This window comes from Crassostrea angulata, unplaced genomic scaffold, assembly GCF_025612915.1.
Source record: "Crassostrea angulata isolate pt1a10 unplaced genomic scaffold, ASM2561291v2 HiC_scaffold_1, whole genome shotgun sequence".
NCBI lineage: Eukaryota > Metazoa > Mollusca > Bivalvia > Ostreida > Ostreidae > Magallana > Magallana angulata.
This window is the reverse complement of record NW_026441566.1, coordinates 317930-339086: the sequence shown is the minus strand read 5'-3', so window position 1 is coordinate 339086 and position 21157 is coordinate 317930. Positions and strand designations below refer to the sequence as shown.

At 35.5% G+C, this 21157-nt stretch overlaps 1 protein-coding gene and 1 pseudogene across 3 annotated transcripts; one reads left to right on the top strand and one right to left on the bottom strand.

Moving 5' to 3' along the window:
• The first annotated feature begins 1949 nt into the window (after positions 1-1949).
• Positions 1950-20660, top strand: LOC128168497 (cell division cycle protein 23 homolog). Of its 3 annotated transcripts, XM_052834702.1 has the most exons (10): positions 1950-1982; positions 2440-2617; positions 14041-14138; positions 14223-14304; positions 14643-14807; positions 15777-15885; positions 16531-16668; positions 17789-17867; positions 19138-19254; positions 19687-20660. In XM_052834702.1, exons 2-10 carry the CDS (start codon positions 2470-2472, stop codon positions 19879-19881), a joined length of 1131 nt encoding a protein of 376 aa, XP_052690662.1. In that variant the 5' UTR covers positions 1950-1982; positions 2440-2469; the 3' UTR covers positions 19882-20660. The 3 variants fall into 3 exon arrangements, with proteins under 3 accessions (XP_052690662.1, XP_052690663.1, XP_052690664.1); XM_052834704.1 differs by lacking the exons at positions 1950-1982; positions 2440-2617 and adding an exon at positions 8630-8705; XM_052834703.1 differs by lacking the exons at positions 1950-1982; positions 19138-19254 and having other exon boundaries at positions 2117-2617.
• On the bottom strand, positions 7167-9738 carry LOC128168490 (uncharacterized; annotated as a pseudogene).
• Positions 20661-21157: the final 497 nt, after the last annotated feature.

Genomic DNA, 21157 nt, shown 5'->3' with positions numbered 1-21157 from the left:
TCATAATGTAACACACCTGTATATATGATAGTAAACATGGGAATAGAATGAAATCGATATATAACCTAGAAAATATTAAAATATAAAACAGTTCCAATACTGTTTCAACAATAGACCCTTGTGAAGTTTTGTAATGCATTTACATAGTTACAGGAAAACTTGCTAATTCAGTGGATCAAAGTTGGACATAATTTCTTGGGCAAGAACTAGTAACTCATTATAGACAAGGAGTTAATGAGTTACCTCCTCTTTAATAAAAATGTAGATTTTCATTACATAATTTATTACATACTTTTTTAACTATGGTAACTGTTATTTGGTTTGAAACAATCTTTAATACATTATTTGATATGATAACTGAACAATTTAAACTAATTTTGTCAAATATCTGTTCTACTGTTATAGCTGCTTGCAATATCCCTCCCCAATCATTGGATGAAACATTTCTTCCTGGGTCACATTTACCTAGAACTGCAGTTGAATGAGGAGGGACTCAAGATTTACCAACACCTGATGGATAAAGGGTTCGTCAAGAGTTCCTACATTGTGTCATAAGTTGCCATGGCTTACAACATAGGATAGGTAACGATGATAAGCTTATTTAAATATTGAAAGATGATGATACAGTATGCTGTCAAAGGGAGATCACATTTAAAAAGTGAAAGTAGAACTAATGTATGCTGGCATCTCATTATATTGTGCTACTGCTACTACATGTATTATGCTTACCTATATTGGTCAACATCATAATGATAATCCAATTAAAACACAATAATGAATTCCTTTAGCTGATCTTAACTAATCCTTTCCTGCATATGGAAAACACATACATGTATGTTTACACGTGAACTCATCTAATCGAAGAGCTGGGTAAAACTAGTACCCGCTAATGAGACCTGCAGACCTGTGTTGTGTACGTAACTTCAGACAAAGATCAGTTATTTATAACATGCATGTATTTTTATGACCTATTCTTCAAATCCACTTGCACTTTTTTATTAGGTAAATAACAGCTTTAAGGTGGTGCAGGACACCTGCATATTGTGATGTATACTTCCTATTGAGATAAACAATAAAGTATATTAAATATTAATTAAATAATTACCCCCCAAATAATGTTACATAACATTGAAGCGCAATGAGTTAGAGCGTTTACATGTCTGTAAGAGCATTGGGGTCCAAGGTGTATTTTTGGTAATTTTACTATTGATATAAATGAATTTTCATGGGGAGGGAAGGGGGGGGGTTCTGGACCCATTACTCCCACCCCTTTTCTAAATCTGTGCACACGATGATGTACATGTAGGCACACAGAAGCAAATCTAAAACCGGCAACCGCCACGGGGAGGGGGCATAATTTGATTTTTAATTTTGTTTGTAATAATTATATAGACCACTATACTTTCTATGACATGAAATGTTAAGATTATTGATTAACTAAAAATTCACAGCAAACAGTTTAACCCCAAATTGCACGTAAAGTGCTGCTCATGTGTATTATCATATGGGAAGGGATCTCATCCTTCAGTTATGAAAATTATAATTTTTAAATGTATTACAGGAGCTTGCATGTTGCCTTCATTTTTAATTAAACTGGTACAAAACAGTGTTATTTAGGGGCAAATACTCGGTGCGGGTATTACTGTCTAATGACATCATCTAGTTATATCTGCTGATTCATTTTGAACATAAACAAAGATTTCCTCTGATTGTCACATTCATTTAAGGTCGAAATCTGGAATTTTCTTTTAATTTGTGAGACAGATCACTCGGTGACGGTTGTCTGAACGTAAGTCAATATAAAGTAGCTATCAAAGAAAAATCTTTATAAATTGAAAATGATGATTTTCTATTAATTCTGTATGGGAGTTATCTCCCTTATATTGGTTAGAACTAGTGACACTCATCAAAGACAAGGAGTCAGTGAGTTATCTCCCTTATATTGGTTAGGACTAGTGACCCTCATCAAAGACAAGGAGTCAGTAAGTTATCTCCCTTATTGGTTAGAACTATTGACGCTCATCAAAGACAAGTAGTCTGTAAGTTATCTCCCTTATATTGGTTAGAACAAGAGCTCTTCATCAAAAAAAGGAGTCTGTGAGTTATTTCCCTTTTATTAATTAACTGATTTGATTAGATCTTAATTCTACACAGAAAATAAATTTGTACAATCTTTTAACTAACTATGGTAAATTGATTTAAGCAATCTTTAATTCATTGATACGATAACTGAATACATGCATAACAAACTGGTCTTATTAGATAAATTCCCATAAAATTGTCAGATGCCTTGATTCTTTCGTAGCTGATATGTTACAATCTCTTTAAACTACAATAGTTTGATTTTAAGCAATCTTAAACACAGTAATACATAAACTGAATACAATAAACTAAAAATAATTATCTGCACAAATGTTTACTGCCTTGATACTGTTATAGCTGCTGGCACTTTCCCTCCCCAATCACTGGATGAAGCATTTCTTCCTGGGTCACATTTACCTGGAACTGCAGTTGAATGAGGAGGGACTCAAGATTTACCAACACCTGATGGATAAAGGGTTCGTCAAGAGTACCTACATAGTGTCACAGGTTGCCATGGCTAACAACAACATGAGAGGTAGGTCCTCTGTTGTATGAGGTGATTTGATAGACATCGGTATTGGTCTTGATTAGTGTCAGGTGATTTGATAGACTCGGTATTGTTCTTGATTTGTGCCAGGTGATTTGATAGACATCGGTATTGGTCTTGATTTGTGTCAGGTGATTTAATAGACTCGGTATTGTTCTTGATTTGTGCCAGGTGATTTGATTGACATCGGTATTGGTCTTGATAAGTGCCAGGTGATTTGATAGACTCGGTATTGGTCTTGATTAATGCCAGGTGATTTGATAGACATCGGTATTGGTCTTGATAAGTGCTAGGTGATTTGATAGACTCGGTATTGTTCTTGATTTGTGCCAGGTGATTTGATAGACATCGATATTGGTCTTGATAAGTGTCAGCTGATTTAATAGACATCGGTATTGTTCTTGATTTGTGCCAGGTGATTTGATAGACATCGGTATTGTTCTTGATTTGTGCCAGGTGATTTGATAGACATCGGAATTGGTCTTGATAAGTGTCAAGTGATTTAATAGACATCGGTATTGTTCTTGATTTGTGCCAGGTGATTTGATAGACATCGGTATTGTTCTTGATTTGTGCCAGGTGATTTGATAGACATCGGAATTGGTCTTGATAAGTGTCAAGTGATTTAATAGACTCGGTATTGGTCTTGATTAGTGCCAGGTGATTTGATAGACATCGGAATTGGTCTTGATAAGTGTCAAGTGATTTAATAGACATCGGTATTGGTCTTGATTAGTGCCAGGGGATTTGATAGACATTGGTATTGGTCTTGATTAGTGCCAGGTGATTTGATAGACATCGGTATTGGTCTTAATTAGTGCCAGGTGATTTGATAGACTCGGTATTGTTCTTGATTTGTGCCAGGTGATTTGATAGACTCGGTATTGTTCTTGATATGTGTCAGGTGATTTGATACACTCGGTATTGGTCTTGATTAGTGTCAGTTGATTTAATAGACATCGGTATTGTTCTTGATTAGTGCCAGGTGATTTGATAGACATCGGTGTTGGTCTTGATTAGTGCCAGGTGATTTGATAGACTCGGTATTGGTCTTGATTAGTGTCAGCTGATTTAATAGACATCGGTATTGTTCTTGATTTGTGCCAGGTGATTTGATAGACATCGGTATTGTTCTTGATTTGTGCCAGGTGATTTGATTGACATCGGTATTGGTCTTGATAAGTGCCAGGTGATTTGATAGACATCGGAATTGGTCTTGATAAGTGTCAAGTGATTTAATAGACATCGGTATTGGTCTTGATTAGTGCCAGGGGATTTGATAGACATTGGTATTGGTCTTGATTAGTGCCAGGTGATTTGATAGACATCGGTATTGGTCTTGATTAGTGCCAGGTGATTTGATAGACTCGGTATTGTTCTTGATTTGTGCCAGGTGATTTGATAGACTCGGTATTGTTCTTGATATGTGTCAGGTGATTTGATACACTCGGTATTGGTCTTGATTAGTGTCAGTTGATTTAATAGACATCGGTATTGTTCTTGATTAGTGCCAGGTGATTTGATAGACATCGGTGTTGGTCTTGATTAGTGCCAGGTGATTTGATAGACTCGGTATTGGTCTTGATTAGTGCCAGGTGATTTGATAGACATCGGTATTGGTCTTGATTAGTGCCAGGTAATTTGATAGACTCGGTATTGTTCTTGATTTGTGCCAGGTGATTTGATAAACTCGGTATTGGTCTTGATTTGAGTCAGCTGATTTGTAAGACATCGGAATTGGTCTTGATTAGTGCTAGGTGATTTGATAGACATCGGTATTGGTCTTGATAAGTGTCAGGTGATTTGATAGACTCGGTATTGGTCTTGATTAGTACCAGGTGATTTGATAGACATCGGTATTGTTCTTGATAAGTGTCAGGTGATTTGATAGACTCGGTATTGGTCTTGATTTGTGCCAGGTGATTTGATAGACATCGGTATTGTTCTTGATTTGTGCCAGGAGATTTGATAGACATCGGTATTGGTCTTGATTAGTGCCAGGTGATTTGATAGACTCGGTATTGGTCTTGATTTGTGCCAGGTGATTTGATAGACATCGGTATTGGTCTTGATAAGTGTCAGGTGATTTAAAAGACTCGGTATTGTTCTTGATTTGTGCCAGGTGATTTGATAGACATCGGTATTGGTCTTGGTTAGTGCCAGGTGATTTGATAGACTCGGTATTGGTCTTGATTAGTGCCAGGTGATTTGATAGACATCGGTATTGGTCTTGATTAGTGCCAGGTGATTTGATAGACACCGGTATTGGTCTTGATTAGTGCCAGGTAATTTGATTGACATCGGTATTGGTCTTGATTAATGCCAGGTGATTTGATAGACTCGGTATTGTTCTTGATATGTGTCAGGTGATTTGATAGACATCGGTATTGGTCTTGATTTGTGCCAGGTGATTTGATAGACATCGGTGTTGGTCTTGATTAGTGCCAGGTGATTTGATAGACTCGGTATTGGTCTTGATTAGTGCCAGGTGATTTGATAGACATCGGTATTGGTCTTGATTTGTGCCAGGTGATTTGATAAACTCGGTATTGTTCTTGATTTGTGCCAGGTGATTTGTTAGACATCGGAATTGGTCTTGATTAGTGCTAGGTGATTTGATAGACTCGGTATTGTTCTTGATTTGTGCCAGGTGATTTGATAAACTCGGTATTGGTCTTGATTTGAGTCAGCTGATTTGTTAGACATCGGAATTGGTCTTGATTAGTGCTAGGTGATTTGATAGACATCGGTATTGGTCTTGATTAGTGCCAGGTGATTTGATAGACTCGGTATTGGTCTTGATTAGTACCAGGTGATTTGATAGACATCGGTATTGGTCTTGATAAGTGTCAGGTGATTTGATAGACTCGGTATTGGTCTTGATTTGTGCCAGGTGATTTGATAGACATCGGTATTGTTCTTGATTTGTGCCAGGTGATTTGATAGACATCGGTATTGGTCTTGATTAGTGCCAGGTGATTTGATAGACTCGGTATTGGTCTTGATTTGTGCCAGGTGATTTGATAGACATCGGTATTGGTCTTGATAAGTGTCAGGTGATTTAATAGACTCGGTATTGTTCTTGATTTGTGCCAGGTGATTTGATAGACATCGGTATTGGTCTTGGTTAGTGCCAGGTGATTTGATAGACTCGGTATTGGTCTTGATTAGTGCCAGGTGATTTGATAGACATCGGTATTGGTCTTGATTAGTGCCAGGGGAATTGATAGACACCGGTATTGGTCTTGATTAGTGCCAGGTAATTTGATTGACATCGGTATTGGTCATGATTAATGCCAGGTGATTTGATAGACTCGGTATTGTTCTTGATATGTGTCAAGTGATTTAATAGACATCGGTATTGTTCTTGATTTGTGCCAGGTGATTTGATAGACATCGGTATTGTTCTTGATTTGTGCCAGGTGATTTGATAGACATCGGAATTGGTCTTGATAAGTGTCAAGTGATTTAATAGACTCGGTATTGGTCTTGATTAGTGCCAGGTGATTTGATAGACATCGGAATTGGTCTTGATAAGTGTCAAGTGATTTAATAGACATCGGTATTGGTCTTGATTAGTGCCAGGGGATTTGATAGACATTGGTATTGGTCTTGATTAGTGCCAGGTGATTTGATAGACATCGGTATTAGTCTTAATTAGTGCCAGGTGATTTGATAGACTCGGTATTGTTCTTGATTTGTGCCAGGTGATTTGATAGACTCGGTATTGTTCTTGATATGTGTCAGGTGATTTGATACACTCGGTATTGGTCTTGATTAGTGTCAGTTGATTTAATAGACATCGGTATTGTTCTTGATTAGTGCCAGGTGATTTGATAGACATCGGTGTTGGTCTTGATTAGTGCCAGGTGATTTGATAGACTCGGTATTGGTCTTGATTAGTGCCAGGTGATTTGATAGACATCAGTTTTGGTCTTGATAAGTGTCAGGTGATTTGATGGACTCGGTATTGTTCTTGATTTGTGCCAGGTGATTTGATAGACTCGGTATTGGTCTTGATTAATGCCAGGTGATTTGATAGACATCGGTATTGGTCTTGATTAGTGCCAGGTGATTTGATAGACCCGGTATTGTTCTTGATTTGTGCCAGGTAATTTGATAGACATCAGTATTGGTTTTGATATGTGTCAGGTGATTTGATAGACTCAGCATTGTTCTTAATTTGTGTCAGGTGATTCGATAGATTCGGTATTGGTCTTGATTAGTGTCAGGTGATTTGATAGATTCGGTATTGGTCTTGATTTGTGTCAGGTGATGTGATAGATTCGGTATTGGTCTTGATTTGTGCCAGGTGATTTGATAGACTGAGTATTGGTCTTGATTTGTGTCAGGTGATTTGATAGATTCGGTATTGGTCTTGATTTGTGTCAGGTGATTTGATAGATTCGGTATTGGTCTTGATTAGTGCCAGGTGATTTGATAGATTCGGTATTGGTCTTGATTTGTGCCAGGTGATTTGATAGATTCGGTATTGTTCTTGATTTGTGCCAGGTGATTTGATAGGCTGAGTGTTGGTCTTAATTTATGTCAGATGATTTGATTGGCTGAGAGGAGATATAGGCCTAGAGCATTATTTTTTAATATATATTGTATCTCTAAATTGCAATCAAGGAGAGCACTTTGAGATTTCTAGTAACAAATTAGCAAATCTTTGATATTAAGATTATGAATTATCATGATAACTCCAACCCTGGCAGAAAAAAAACTATCCTATTGTAACAATTTACGAATGAATGCAAAAAATGTGCATTTGTAAGGAGTGTACGTAATTTTGTACGTATTTGATTTTTTTTCCCTTATATATTACGGTAGAACTTATTTAAAAAGTTAGTGTAAATGTTGTTTTTGTTGATGACTTTTCAATCTTGGTCTAATATTTCAAGATACTGGTTTATTTACTGGTGTGGTGTAGACTGAACCACATCATGTATTCTCCTGTGTGTAGCAGTTTGTATATTGTGTAATGGATATTGTGCGAGTGACTGTTGGTATGAGTATAGAGCAGCCTGGAGGTTCCCTGTGATCTGTTGACAGATCCCCAGGATCTCCCAGGAGATGTCTCTGTATAGACCATTTACATACAGTCCCTGATCATGGTGGACTAGGTCCTGTAGCTCATTTAGAGCTGCTTGTGATAATGTTGTATCAATGTGTCTGTAACACAAGAACTCTAGGAAGTGTAACAATACATACAAGGGGATAACTAATAAAGGCACTCTGTTCTGTAGAGCAGACTGTTGTTCTGGTATTAGTTCACTGATATAACAGATTCTGTTGTCAAGTCTGATATCCCATGCTACGGCCTGTCTGATCTTTGTAGACCAGGACTGTCCCCCTACAGCCTCAGTATACCTCTCTCTGTCTACACGTCCCCTATACAAGAGACATGGTTGTGCTAACTTGACCTTTGTCATCTCTATAACAAATAAAGCTTCCCTGTATCTGAATGTCTTGTAATAATACATGACAATGTACAACATGTCGGATACACACCAAAACTTGGCTGCTAATTTCAGCATATAACAGGACATTTTGTCTGCAATATACATCTGTTTGTTGACACCTGTGTTTATGTATTCGTTGTGTAATGTAAAGGATATACTCTGAAATATGAAGGCTGTAAGTCTCTGTAATGCAACAGCTTGATATTGTGTCAGGGGTGACTCTACCAACTGTTCTATTGTGTGTATGTATTTGTTATGGCTATTTGTCCTAGTTGCAGCAATGTAAGAGGTCTCATTAACAAGTTCTACATCATAATCAACTTCACTCCTCATTAATCTCTCATCTGTACAAATAAAAAGTCTAGGATTGTACAGGACATTAATGATGAAGGCCCTGATAGAGGAACTCTGTAACAGACAGGCCAGACCTTTCTTGTACAGTTCATGTAACTGTAGGAACAATCTGTTTTGTGCTGGTCCATAGACCTTTGTCAAAAACATGTTGTTTTGTGGGATGAAAAAGTTCGGACAAACTCCCTCAGACACCCATTTAAGTAGGAGTTTAAAGCAGACCCAGAAACCGGCCAGGAGATTTTGTGGACACCAGTGAGGTAGTGTGTTTTGTTGAATGGCCCAGAAAACGGTTGTCTTCATGTGATAGGAACACAACAGTTTATTGGTTTCTTCTGATTGATGATTTATGACTTCCTTCAGGAAAAGTTTTAACAACCCATATGTTAAAAATTGACTGTGGTTCATTGAATACACAAGTTTATATTCTGCCAGAGAAAAAGAAATTCTCCACGCTATGTTTTCATTTGGTCCTAATGGGTGTCCTATTGCTACAAAATGACACCCATTTCTGACAATATCATGAACAACTTCAGGATCAGGCCATGAGTGACATCTATCTATCCATGAGGAGGCAGACAGAGGCCAAAAGTCACAAACAAAACAGTGGGCATGGTCATATTCTAATCCCCCCATATTACCACTACCACAGGGTCCATGGACAGTAGAATTAGGCATTGATGCTGAACAAGTTAACTGTCTCCATATAGAACTAGATATATAGACTCTGCCATTCATTCTGACACATGCTGATTGGACTTCTCTGTATGTCGTTGGTGTCAGTAACTGAAGTAAAGTGAATCCTGGTGGACTCTCAGAACTATCAGAGAGAATCAAGGTTGTATTGGCTGTGTTGTAATACTCAGACTGAGACATGTCCATGATCACTCGGTGGTTGTTTAGCCAGTACATAATGTCCACATCTGATCCCTTCAGTCTCAATCCTTCTCTCTGACTTCCACTCACCATCTCAATGATCCCATCATTAGGTGCCACTCGTCTGTCCACCATCTCCTTGATGTCCCTTGTCTCCCTCCTGATAGCCACCTGTTTTGTGGTCCCCACTATCTCACAGAGTCCCACAAACACGGACTCTGACATGTTCTGGAGTCCCTCATATCTATATTATTGTTATTTTTTGAAATATATACTTCTATCATTTTTATTCTTAATCAATTATTCCATTAACAAAATTGAAAACATTATTATAGTTTATATAATAATAAAAAGAGGATACTGATGAATGTATGATGTACTTACGTTTCGTGAGGAAAGGACTCCATATTAATTATAAGGAAGTCAAACAACTGTGGAAATATTTTTTTCTTTTTTTAAGTGCTGGGGTTTTTTGGGGGGGGGGGGGGTGTACTTTCATTTTGTGTCATTTTCCTCTAAAGTCTTATATCTTAAAGATCAATAATTTTTATAAACATGGTCCTCAAGTATAAACTCTTTAAAATACTGTGTGTTTGCCTGGTTTAAAGTTTAATTACATAGATGGGAATATTTTTTGTACAAACTTCTGGGAAAAAAAGCAGACAGAAAAAAAATTTGCTAGCAAGTACATTTAAAAAAAAAAAAATGACGATTAAAACGGATTGAAAATATTTTTAGTCAGGTACTTTTTTGCACACAGGCAAGTAAGTTATTTTTACTGTGCAAATTTTTGAATTGATTGATCAATGCAGTCATAATATTTGTACTGAAAAAGAAATAATATCAACAGAAAAAGATTAATTTATGCCATGGAAAGAACTAAGTTTTATTCGTTTAGAATGTAATTAATTTGGATGTTTACCCTTTATAATTTTTTTTCTGTATGATATGATTGTGACAGCCATTTTCTGTAAAATTGACCAGGAGGAAAACTCCCATTAAAAGAAAATATTAATAGTTTATTTATAGAGTTTAAAGATATTCAATGTACAACACAATTTAGACATTTTTAGCTCACCGAGACGAAGTCAAGGAGAGCTTATGCTATACCCTCGGCGTCGGCGTCGGCGGTGGCGTCGGCGTCGGCGTCGGCGTCCGGACCTGGTTAAAGTTTTTGTTGCAGGTCCTGTATCTAAGCTATTACTTGTCTTGTCTTCACCAAACTTGCATGGATGATGCATCTGGACCTACTTATGGACTTGAAAGACTTGGATGCTGAATCTAGGTCCTAAATTTCAGATGCTGGAGGAGGTTAAGGTTGTTGGACCAGGTTAAAGTTTTTGTTGCAGGTGCCCTTTGATAGCAATATCTTAGTTACTGCTGGTCCGTACTTCACCAAACTTGCATGGATGGTGTGTCTTATGATACTGATGCACCAGACAGGTTTGAGTGCTGAATCTGAGCTATAGGTTTCGGATGCTGGAGGAGGTTAAGGTTTTTGGAGCAGGTTAAAGTTTTTGTTGCAGGTGCCCATTGATAGCAATATCTAAGTTACTACTGGTCCTAACTTCACCAAACTTGTATGGATGATGCGTCTTATGATACTGATGCACTGACAAGCTTGAATGCTGAATATGAGCAATAGGTTTCGGATGCTGGAAGAGGTTAAGGTTTTTAGAGCTGGTTAAAGTTTTTGTTGCCGGTGCCCTCTGATGATTATATCTTAGTTACTACTGGTCCTAACTTCACCAAACTTGTATGGATGGTGCATCTTATGATACTGATGCACCTGATAAGCTTGAATGCTGAATCTGAGCAATAGGATTCGGATGCTGGAGGAGGTTAAGGTTTTAAGAGCTGGTTAAATAAAGTTTTTGAAACAGGTGCCCTCTGATGATGATATCTTAGTTACTACTTGTCCTTACTTCACCAGACTTCCATGGATGGTGTGTCTTTTGATACTGATGCACCTGACAGGCTTGAATGCTGAGTGTGAGCCGTAGGTTTCGGATGCTGGATAAAGTTAAGTTTTTTGGAACAGGTCACATGTTTAATAGATGATAGTACTATTTCAAACTTGCATAGTTGATTTAACTGTAATATGAATGAATCGCAGAGGTAGCTTCAGATGCAGAGCTTGATCTCCATTATCAAGGATGCTAAAAATTAATCTCAGTTATTACAGGTCCTAACCTCACCAAACTTGAATGGATAGTGTGTTTTATGATACAGATGCACCTGACAGGCATGGATGCTGAATCTGAGCCATAGGTTGCGGATGCTGGAGGAAGTAAAGGTTTTAATTGCTAGTGCCCTCTGATGAAGTTATCTTAGTTATTACTGGTCCAAACTTCACCAAACTTGCATGGATGATGCGTCTTATGATACCAATGCACCTGATGGGCTTGAATGCTGAATCTGAGTCATAGGTTTTGGATGCTGGATGAGGTTTAGTTTTTTGGAACAGGTCACATGTTATATAGATGAAAGCTTGCATAGTTGATTTAACTTTATTATAAATTAAACGCAGAGGTTGCTTCAGATGCAGAGCCTGATCTCCATTATCAAGGATGCTAAAGAAATCTCCTACCTCACTCAAACCAGATCGATAGATAGATGTGTTTGTTGATAAATGATATAACATGATTCCTATGATATAGTATTGTATGATATGAAACAATATTGTTTGATATGATACAATATGATATCATATGTTATATTATAAAAAGTTATACGATACGATATGATATTGTATTAATTTTTTTGATATTTTATGATATGATATTGTATCATGATATTGTTATGTATAGTATTGTATATTATGATACAATATTGTATAATATTATATTGTATTTTTAATTTATTATTTTATCAAATGATACAATTACATAAGATATTGCAAAATATTATATTGTATCCTATGATACAATATTGTATATTCTATAATATTGTATCATACATTGTCAATATTTATAATATGATATTGCATGGTTTCAGTAATATAGAATTATATCACATGAAATTGTATTATATGATATTGTAATATTATATTATATTTTATCATACGATATTGTATGATATGATATTGGTTTATATGATATATTATCATATCACATGAAATTGTATTATATGATATTGTAATATATATTATTGTGTCATATGATACAATATGTATCATATAATAATGTATTTTATAATATTTTACTTTATCACATGATATCGTATCATTTGATTAGATACAATGTTGGAATCAAATTATATTGTATTATATGATATAATATCATATAATGTATCAAATATGTTTCAGTGTCATTCAATACAATATCATACTATATTATACAATAGAATATCATGTTTCAATGTTATGATGTATTATGTAATATGATATTGTAATATAATAGTATATTGTATTATATTTAATGATATTGTATTATGTGATCAAATACAATAAGGTATAACACAATACAATGTCATATCATACGTTACAATATCATATCTCATTATTGTTTATTACGGTATTTTATTGTATTATATGATATATATTATAAATATGACATGATGCAATATTTAATTTTATATCATTGAATTGATAAACATATGAACATATGATTATCATAAAAAAAATTATCAGATGATATACAATATTTTGTCAAAACAGAATCCATGAATATCCAAGATCATAAAGTATGATTTTCATATAAAATGATAAAGGTGGTCTTATGAAGGTGATGTCTCATAAGGGTGATGCTCCGTCTCGGTGAGCTTAGTAATCTATGATTACCTATGTTTGTATTGTGCAATAACAATACAATGTAGTTAATTTAGTGAAGGTAGTGAGCTATTTTAGCATCACAAAATTATACTCTGTCCAGAGTTTTTGCTTCCACCACTTTTCGCTTGATATTTCGATAATAATAAATACCTTTGTGCCCAAACTACATTCATCCACTAATATCAAAAATGTCCAGATTATCTGTTTTGAAACGCCCCCTCTACCACTTCAGGTTTCAATACACATTCCAAAATAGAAAGTCTACGGAGATTTTGCATTGCATCTGCCATTTATAAGCCCGGATGATAACGTTTAAAAATTGCGCGAGGTGTCCCAAGTACTTCCGCTGGTTTATTATCCCCTCGCACAACAAAAAGATGTAAACATTTCCCATTTTAAATCTCCATAAGAATTTTGTTTTTGTTCCTAAAAACTTTTATGAGTAAAATTGAATAATTTGTCAATGAAGATATCATGAATATTTACCTTTTCATCAATTTCAACTGTACTTCTTTCACAGGTAATTGTATTTTTATTAAAAATCATCAAAAAATGATGGAAGCAATAACTTGGGACAGACTTTAATTAATTTCCATCAAGTCAGCGATATTGCTCCAAAAGTTATTCCCCTTGGACTCAATTTCAAAAATTTCAACTATTTGCAGATTCCATTCATTTTCTTCAATAAAATCTTTAAGGGAGGGAGGCATAAGTGTTTCACAAACACCTCTTTTAATCAGTACGCTTTCCTTCAAGTCTGCAATATTGCTCCTGGGCCTCACGTAAGGGGTTGGTTAGGATGGAAGAAGGAATAACTTGAGAAGTCCTTTGTGTATTTCTAATTAGTTGTTAACAAATTTAAGTGGATATTAAACAATGCATTTTCAAATATACCTGTAATAATTACCTGTAGTGTTTTATGTATTTTCACCTTTGTTTGTTGACAGAGGTAGATATGGCAGTCAACGCCTTCACTGAGCTGACAGAGATGGACCCCTACAGACTGGAGAATATGGACTACTTCTCCAATACTCTCTACATCAAGGTCAGAAGATGCCAAGTCTTGTCCATCAGATTAACCCTTTTTGATTATCAAGTGTTGAAGATCTTTGTAAATTTTTTTTTCTAGGAAATGCGGGCTGATTTAGCTCACCTGGCTCACAGGTGTTGTGACATTGACAAATACAGAGAGGAGACCTGTGTAGTTATAGGTAAAGCCTGCTACATGAGCATTCAATGTTATTTAAAGAGATTGGTTATATTCAAGGACTCATTTTAAGATATTTTATTTGAACATAAGTGTCAGTTTTCACATTATGATAGATTCTAAAGCCATTGCTCGGTGGCATATGACTATGAGAGTTATTTAGAGTTATTAAGTACCTAGACCCATTCTGTCTAAAATATAAATAGGAACATGCATATCTGCATCTTAAAATATAAAGCAATGTTGTCTTCTGACTTTTAGAATCTGCCCTCGGGGATTAGCTATATACTGCTTAGCTGTCAGCTCTTGGCATTTTTTTATGAAAGGAGTTTTCTATATCAGGTAATTACTACTCTCTGCGGCAGCAGCATGAGAAGGCAGTGCTGTATTTCCAGAGAGCCCTGAAGCTGAACCCCCAGTACCTGTCCGCCTGGACTCTGATGGGGCACGAGTTCATGGAGCTGAAGAATACGACAGCCGCCATTCAAGCCTACAGACAAGCTATAGGTTAGTGAGGCCTTAAGACAGGCTATAGGTTAGTGAGGTCTACAGACAGGCTATGGGTTAGTGAGGTCTACAGACAGGCTATAGGTTAGTGAGGTCTACAGACAGGCTATAGGTTAGTGAAGTCTACAGACAGGCTATAGGTTAGTGAGGTCTACAGACAGGCTATGGGTAAGTGAGGTCTACAGACAGGCTATAGGTGAGTGAGGTCTACAGACAGGCTATGGGTTAGTTAGGTCTACAGACAGGCTATAGGTTAGTGAGGTCTACAGACAGGCTATAGGTTAGTGAGGTCTACAGACAGGCTATGGGTAAGTGAGGTCTACAGACAGGCTATAGGTGAGTGGGGTCTACAGACAGGCTATAGGTTAGTGAGGCCTACAGACAGGCTATGGGTAAGTGAGGTCTACAGACAGGCTATAGGTGAGTGGGGTCTACAGACAGGCTATAGGTTAGTGAGGCCTACAGACAGGCTAAAGGTTAGTGAGGCCTACAGACAGGCTAAAGGTTAGTGAGGCCTACAGACAGACTTTAAGTTAGTGAGGCCTACAGACAGGCTATAGGTTAGTGAGGCCTACAGACAGGCTAAAGGTTAGTGAGGCCTACAGACAGGCTATAGGTTAATGAGGTCTTATGACAGGCTATAGGTTAGCAAGGTCTTCAGACATACTTTTAGGTAAGTAACAGGCCTACTGACAGGATAAATGTTAATGAGGTCTACAAACAGGCTTTAAGTTTGTTTACAATTTTCAGGTAATAGGATAGGAAGGATTAGCTTATCAGATAGATAGACAATAGGGATGAATTGGTTTTCAGTCAGGCAAGTTGCAATTCTAATTTTAAAATTCAATACAATAGGCAACACTTACATTTCTTTTTTTACCTCCCATTAGAGTAATGAGAGCATTAGATAGAAAAAATCAATCCTAAAGCATGGATTTAAGCTACCACTATACATATACTTTTTTTCAGAAATCAACATACGAGATTACCGAGCCTGGTATGGTCTGGGACAGACGTATGAGATCCTTAAGATGCCATTCTATTGTTTGTATTACTACAGACAGGCCCAGAAATTAAGGTAGGTGTTTAAATCTTATGATGCTGTTCTATTGTTTGTATTACTACAGACAGGCCCAGAAGTTAAGGTTACCATAGTTACTTGATTCTAAAAATGTAGATCTCATATATATTATTGTAACCTAATATATTTCCTCAATGCTTAAGGAGACTTGATAGTTAACCATCAGATCTACCTTATAATTTCAAATATCATTTATCAATTATTTAGATAAAAATATAAATATTTTGGTTTTGAAATCAGGACATTATGTTATTGCAGAGCTTTTAGTCTTAGGGATATCAATAAAGTTTAAAAAAAAAAAAAAAAAAAAAATAAAATAAAGACCTGTTAGAATAGTTGATATAAATTTGGACTCATAGTCTGTGAGCAATAAAATACTCTATGAATTATTTTGACATGTAAAAGACATCTTTTAAAACATCTATTAGTTTTTGTTCTACAACATACAACATACTTCAAATATACAGATTAAGTTGATTGTAATTTTCAAATTCAATTTTATTTGGACAAAAATAAGTGATCAAAATCACTTAAGGTTCTTGTCTTGCAGTTCTTACACATCTTCAGTTCTAAGCAGTAGTACGTGGATTTCACTATTATCGTTAAGACCTCATTCCCTCGTTTTCTGATTGGTTTTCTTAGGCCAAACGATTCAAGAATGGCCATGGCACTTGGTGAATCTTATGAGAAACTAGAACGACTGCAGGAGGCCAAGAAATGCTTCTGGAAGGCTCATGTAGTGGGAGATATGGAAGGAATGGCCCTGATTAAACTCGCAAAGTAAGACACAAGGTCTATTTAGAATTGGTTTTAATAAGTTAAGGGTCTATTAACATAATGTACAGTGTCTAGTTATCTGTTACGTGAGGTTTTATTGACACAGTATAATGTACAGTAACTGTCTGTTTCAGGTTACACGAGGTCTATTGACACAGTATGATGTACAGTAACTATCTGTGTCAGGTTACACGAGGTCTATTGACACAGTATAATGTACAGTAACTGTCTGACGTTTCAGGTTACACAAGGTCTATTGACACAGTAAAATGTACAGTAACTATCTGTTTCAGGTTACACGAGGTCTATTGACACTGTGAAATGTACAGTAACTATCTGTTTCAGGTAACTCAAGGTCTATTGACACAGTAAAATGTACAGTAACTATCTGTTTTAGGTTACACAATGTCTATTGACAAAGTAAATGTACAGTAACTATCTGTTTTAGGTTACACAAGGTCTATTGACAAAGTAAATGTACAGTAACTATCTGTTTCAGGTTACACAAGGTCTATTGACACAGTAAATGTACAGTAACTATCTGTTTCAGGTTACACAAGGTCTATTGACAAAGTAAATGTACAGTAACTATCTGTTTTAGGTAACACAAGGTCTATTGACAAAGTAAGTGTACAGTAACTATCTGTTTTAGGTTACACAAGGTCTATTGACAAAGTAAGTGTACAGTAACTATCTGTTTTAGGTTACACAAGGTCTATTGACACAGTAAATGTACAGTAACTACCTGTTTCAGGTTACACAAGGTCTATTGACACAGTAAATGTACAGTAACTACCTGTTTCAGGTTACACAAGGTCTATTGACACAGTATAATGTACAGTAATTATCTGTTTCAGGTTACACAAGGTCTATTGACACAGTATAATGTACAGTAACTATCTGTTTCAGGTTACACAAGGTCTATTGACACAGTATAATGTACAGTAACTATCTGTTTCAGGTTACACGAGGTCTATTGACACAGTATAATGTACTGTAACAGTAACTGTTTGTTTCAGGTAACACGAGGTTTATAGACACAGCACAGTGTATAGTAACTTTCCCTTTCAGGTTATATAAGTTCTATTGACACAGTATAGCATACAGTAATTTTCTGTTTCAGGTTACATGAGCGCCTCAATGAGGAGGACCAAGCAGCCTCGGCATACACCGAGTACATCAATGAGGCCAACAGAATGGGGGTCAGTAGATCACAGCAAGGTCAAAGGTCACATTTGTGTGAAGTGTTTATGATGTTGACCTACATTTTGTATATTTACATTTGTTAAAAATGTGTTCCTAAATAAGACTGATATTTGGCTACATTATCATTTGAGTATGTTCAAGATCCTAAAAGCAGCATTTATAATGAATATTCAAATACTAAAAACAGCATTAAATGAATATTAATTTTGACATGTTTATTACAAAGTTGAAAAAGTAACATATATAAATAAAGACTTAACATTAAGAAAAACACACTTAGCATGTTTACTTTATATATATATATATATATATATATATATATATATATATATATATATATATATATATATATATATATATATGTGTGTATATATATATAAAGATCTGACATATTACATGAAACTGGCATGTTACATATATATCTAACATGTATTTAGATCTGACATATTACATGAAACTGGCATGTTACATATATATCTAACATGTTATTTAGGTCTGACATATTAATGAAACTGGCATGTTACATATATATCTAACATGTTATTTAGGTCTGACATATTACATGAAACTGGCATGTTACATATATATCTAACATGTTATTTAGGTCTGACATATTACATGAAACTGGCATGTTACATATATATCTAACATGTTATTTAGGTCTGACATATTAATGAAACTGGCATGTTACATATATATCTAACATGTTATTTAGGTCTGACATATTACATGAAACTGGCATGTTACATATATATCTAACATGTTATTTAGGTCTGACATATTACATGAAACTGGCATGTTACATATATATCTAACATGTTATTTAGGTCTGACATATTACATGAAGCTGGCATGTTACATATATATCTAACATGTTATTTAGGTCTGACATATTACATGAAACTGGCATGTTATATAGCTCTCTTACATGTTATGTAAGTATGACATATTAAATTGATATGTTATATAGGTATAACATGTTATTTATATGGTTCTGAAATGTAATTGAAATACAGATCTAACATGTTAGAAATAAATATGAGTTCTATAGATCTTATATGTTATATAGGTATGTTAGATAGGGTTATTTTATAGATCTGTTATATAGACACACTGTTAATTTTATAGACCGTTAATGCAGAGTATCGGCGTCGAGCTTACAAGTACCTAACTACTATAAACTATAGATAGGACATGTAATATAGACATGTTATTTATGCATGTTACATAGATATGTTGTATATAGACCCACTTATGTTTTTACAGACGTTCAGTGCAGAGGATCAGAGTCAAGCCTACAAGTACTTGGCTAACTATCACCTGTTGAGGAACAACCTAGATGATGCTTACGCTGCCGCCCAGAAGTGTACAGAGTTCCCCGAGGTCAGAGTCCGAGTTTGTCTCATTACACCGCATCATAGGAAACATTTTAATTCTGTCTAATTACATCTTATATATTTGATTATCCTAAAACACTTTCATATCGAATTATCTAGACATTCCTAAACAACATCCTCCAGTTCTTCAAGTTCATATTTTTTCTCTAGATACTCTTGTATTCTGTAATGCTATAATATACAGTGTACTTACACTCTCGATTTTTACTTATCCAATTGACCAAAGTCAAGATTAGACTCTCTTCTGACAAAAATTTACAATTATATGAATTTAATGAATGAATGAATACAAAGAGAGAAGATTACTGTTTTATAGTAGCAGTTTGTACTAGTACCAGTATATCTTCCCAATTGTTCCATTATACATGTACTAATGTATTGATATTTGTAATTTACACTATTACATGTGTATTTACAGAGGAGAGAGGAGGCCAAGGGAATCCTTAAAGATATCCAAAACAGGCGGGCCAGGAGTGAGGGGGCGTACCCCCACCCCGTCAGGATGGATGACAGCCTGGGCTCCATCTGTCCCGACCCCCTCAACATCAGCACCAGGACCCCCTCCGTGTGTCTCTCCCCCGTCAATCTCAAGTTTGATATCGGCGACGACTGACCAGGAACTATTTTACAGTGTGTTCATAGACTGACTGACAAGATCTTTGCCATTGTCATGAACTGGTCATCTATTGTGTTTGTGTAGTCCTGATAAGATTCTGTTGGGTTACCTAGCTCACATGATGGTTCATTATAATCAACCAGACAAGAACTGTGCAATCTTCTCACAGCATGTACTGACCCTGTAGTTTATTATGACACCAGAGGTCTGTTCAGCAGAGTTAACACTGTTACTATTGTGTTATAGAAAGAGGGATATACGGGGAGTTCCTGCTAAACTGGCCTCAGTTGATTAAAAAAAAACAACTTGTTACAATAAAATGGTTAAATGTTTCGATAAAACAGCCCATTCTTGTCACAGATGGTTATTGACTTCATGGAATCTTGCAGTATCAACTAATTAGTGCTATGTGGTCATTATTGTTGTATAAATTTTTCTCTTGACTATCTTAGTTTCTTGTATTTTCATACAAAACTGAAATCACTGACTCAGAGTTTATTCTTTGGAATTATTTTGAACTTAATTCACACAAACACTTGTTATAGCAATTCATTTAATTTAAAAAAAAACCTCCCCAAATAAATCTAGGATATAAACTTAGTTACCACCATGATTGTATGACCTGTGCTTTATTTCTTTGGTGGTCATTTTGAATTTGAAAATAAAGTGAAAATACTGTAATATCTCTGTATTTTGTGTGCCGTACATTTGCACCCTAAAAAGTAGGGTGGCTCCATAACTAATAAAAAATTTAATGATTTTGCATTATGTAGATCAGTCTTTTTACATTAAATAGTCTGTTAGACATTTTTGTATTATCTGATATAAGAAAATTCATTCAGGAGACATATTTTGAAGACATTACACAGCGTACATGTTGCTAGTCTCAATCGTATATAATAATTACTTCCCTGTAGAAGTGTTCTCTTCCTTAATTTCTTGTGTGTAGTATAAAATAAGCATTTAAAAGTGACGAGACTTCTCAGAATACTACTGCATTTAGATGAAGTGTCAGGGAAGGATACACAGGATGTCCCTCCTAGGCTCTTTTTTTGGTTAAAGTCATAATGTAACAGCTGTATATAAGATAGTAAATATGGGGATAATGTGTGGAATAAATATATAAGCAAGAGAATATTAAACTATGAACACTCTTCGGTAATTCATGCGCCATGTGCACAAATATAAACGTCTCCACGTGTTTTGAGTATATTTATTTTTGTAAAATTAAATGAAAACGTTCAATCTTACATAACCAATTTGACATGTACTT

Excerpts from the sequence above, each read along its gene's own strand:
- LOC128168497 (XM_052834702.1), top strand. The coding sequence starts at position 2,470 with ATGAAGCATTTCTTCCTGGGTCACATTTACCTGGAACTGCAGTTGAAT. Across the intron at positions 14,808-15,776 it reads AGCCTACAGACAAGCTATAG|AAATCAACATACGAGATTAC; the intron begins GTTAGTGAGGCC and ends ACTTTTTTTCAG. Across the intron at positions 15,886-16,530 it reads AGACAGGCCCAGAAATTAAG|GCCAAACGATTCAAGAATGG; the intron begins GTAGGTGTTTAA and ends TGGTTTTCTTAG.